At 43.5% G+C, this 2,885-nt stretch overlaps 1 protein-coding gene across 1 annotated transcript; it reads right to left on the reverse strand.

Annotated features, from left to right (window-relative positions):
* Nucleotides 1-1,331: 1,331 nt before the first annotated feature.
* Nucleotides 1,332-2,774, reverse strand: BDR25DRAFT_356126 (uncharacterized protein; the record flags this gene model as incomplete). Its single annotated transcript, XM_033695580.1, has 5 exons — nucleotides 1,332-1,393; nucleotides 1,458-1,504; nucleotides 2,091-2,257; nucleotides 2,623-2,681; nucleotides 2,723-2,774. 5 exons carry the CDS (start codon nucleotides 2,772-2,774, stop codon nucleotides 1,332-1,334), a joined length of 387 nt encoding a protein of 128 aa, XP_033546716.1.
* Between the last annotated feature and the right edge of the window lie 111 nt (nucleotides 2,775-2,885).

Genomic DNA, 2,885 nt, shown 5'->3' on the forward strand with positions numbered 1-2,885 from the left:
CTACATTTCTAAGCTAGAACTAGCACCTAAAAATATCCTATTAGCAACTTAAAAATAAAATAAAAAAAAACTTAAATACAAAGTTAAAAAGATCTTAGATAAAAAAGAAAACTATTACCTAGTAAAGTAGGTAGAATACCTAACCTATAAAAACACTTAGGAACCTGCTATAAACCTATAGAACGCCTAAAGGGCGCTATAGAAGTATTACTTACACCTTTAAGATTAAACTAACTAGGCAAAAGTTCCCTAGACTAGAAAATATCCTTATTAACTAAAACTACTGCTACATTAGTTAGCTGCAATGTAGGAAGCCCTTAACTCTTTAAGATAGGCTAAGGAAGAGAAAGGCCTACTGCCTCTACCTTAAGCGCTTTAAGCTTATCTAGCAATAAAAAGTCTTCTTTTAAATACTTTGCCCTTTAATTCTTTAACACCTTTAGTTGTTTCTAAACTTGTTCCTGCTAAGCTATAAAAGACTAAAGACGCTTTAGGGATTTAGCCTGCTTTTACATCTCTCTCTCCTTCTTATTTATCTCTTTCTCTGCTGCCGCTTCTAGCTCCCTACGCAACTTCCTCTCCTCACGCTCTAAACAGTCCTAGGCTGCGTTAGAAACAAAAGCATTACAACAACTACCCTTCTACACACACTCCACACACTTGTCTAATAATAAGGACATTACGTAAGGCGTACTATGCAAACAGTAAGGACTACAGGGACGCATCTTTATACAACAGTAGGGATTAAGACAAGTAATAGTACAAAGGCAATAATTAACAGCAGAAACACAAGAAACCTAACAAGGCATAGTTAAAAAGAATAAGCATACATTAGGCGTTCACAGAAGAACACGCACTAGCTAAAAAAAAGACCTAACACTTACAACAGGAAAAACATAACAGCAAGGACGCTAACTAAGAGGGAAGCCTGCGTGTTATAACTAACAAACAGGCTGTAAGGACTTAGCTTGCTATTACACACAGCCCTAAGCACAATAAATAGAAGACAGTTAACCCTGTAATTAGCAGACCTTATAACTAAACAGAAGAGGAATAGTGTTATCTTATAGACAGATGCTTAGCAGAATGTACTGTCTAATAGGGACCAGAACATTGCAGGCAATGCAGGCGTTGCAGGCAGACGCAGGTAGCGCATGCAACGCATGCAACGCATGCAAACCCCATGTATATAGTCTTAATCCTAACTATAGTTAGAAGGTTGTAATTAACATTTAGTTTATTCTTTATAATAGACTAAGAAGCTTAAATCCTTTCTAAAGAGGATTAAGCTGCTTTGTATATCTTACAACATATATACCTCTAACCCTTGTCTACCTAACTAGTACAAGCCCAGCTACCCATACAGCTTTAGGGACAAACCACAGCCTGCCTTCTAAACCCCAACCATCCCTCACTCTGCTTAACAGACTGTACACCTGATCCAGCTAAGTTCTTACCCTCTCTCATTAACACCAAATAGGCCGTTGTACTCCGGAAAACATCACTTCCCGGAGTAGGGATTGTAACAATAAGATGCGCAAAAACATAGAACGCCTAAACTATAAAGAGATTAACAAGCTTACCTAAGAGTTCCTTAGCGCACTAGCAACGCGCTAGGAGCCTAGGGGAGACAACACCCTACTCCTTCTTCTTCTTCTCTTCCTTCTTCTCTACCTTCTCTACCTTCTTTTCCTCTTCCTTTTTCTTTTTCTTCTTTTTTTTTTCTTCTTTTCTTTCTTTTTCTTCTCTACATCTTTTTTAAGCAGAGCTTAAAGAACTAGCTAAAGCTAGAACATAGCCTATAGCCTGTTAGTCTAATCTAAGGTATAACGCATAATCTCTATAAAAAAGCTTACCTGCTTATCCTCTACAACAAGCGCTGCAACAAGGCGCCGCGCATACACAACAGCAACAGGGGGACTGTAAATAGGTTAAAACTAGATCACCCCACACACTACTATAGGGCTTATAGGGGCAGGTAGCTGTGTCTAGAGGAACAGCGCTAACAGCGTAAACTGCTAGTGGCAGAATTATAGCACTCCCTACTAGAGCGCCCTGCAAGCGCACTCTTTATGCAGCCTAGACAGGACTGCGCGCGGAGCGCACCAGGGGGAGGCCGGCGGGGAGTCGAGGCCGGAGCGGGGAGCGGGCGCTGACAGGGGGTGGTGGGCGCGGGCTTGCGGGTACGCGCAGGCCGGCGGGGGGTGGGAGGCGCGGGCTGGCGGGGGGTGGGCGCAGGCTTGCAGGCAACGCGGCCCTGCAGAGCAGCAGCACGCGAGCAGGCAGCTCTTTTAGCTTTATTAAGCTACAGATGCACGTTAGTAGAGATTACAGATAGGTTTAAAGTTGTTTTTAGAGCTTTTAAAAGCATTAACTTACACACAGCATGTTAGTTAGACTTACAGAAGAAAAGCTTAAAAAGTAGGAGAATTTATTTACCTCTATTGCAGCAATTACAGCACGCACGTGACCTGCGCTGCCTAGGGAAACAAGCATTACGCTGCCTAGGGAAACAAGCATTGCGCTGCCTAGGGCAATAAGCACAAACACAGGGTAAACGCGCAGCGCTGCTCTAACAAGCTAAGTTAACGCTTAACGCAGGTGAGCTGCGCAGCAGCTCACCTGGGGGGTGTGTCGCGTATACTGAGAGCCTTGGCTGGGGCTCAGAGCCTGGGACGCAGCTCAGGATCTGGAGATATTATGTTCCAAAGCTTAGTGTAACGGCGCAGGCAAGACAATGGGTCCGAATGCGGTATGAATCCACTCAGAGGCATATGGGAGTGCGTGGGGACTCAGAGACCTGGGAATACCAATGACACCTATAGGCCTTGTACGTAGGATATCAGAAAACTACTGAGCTAGCTACGGGGCGAGGTGTGACTAAA

The sequence above is a fragment of the Lindgomyces ingoldianus genome (genome assembly GCF_010093535.1).
Source record: "Lindgomyces ingoldianus strain ATCC 200398 unplaced genomic scaffold BDR25scaffold_19, whole genome shotgun sequence".
NCBI classification, from domain to species: Eukaryota; Fungi; Ascomycota; class Dothideomycetes; order Pleosporales; family Lindgomycetaceae; genus Lindgomyces; species Lindgomyces ingoldianus.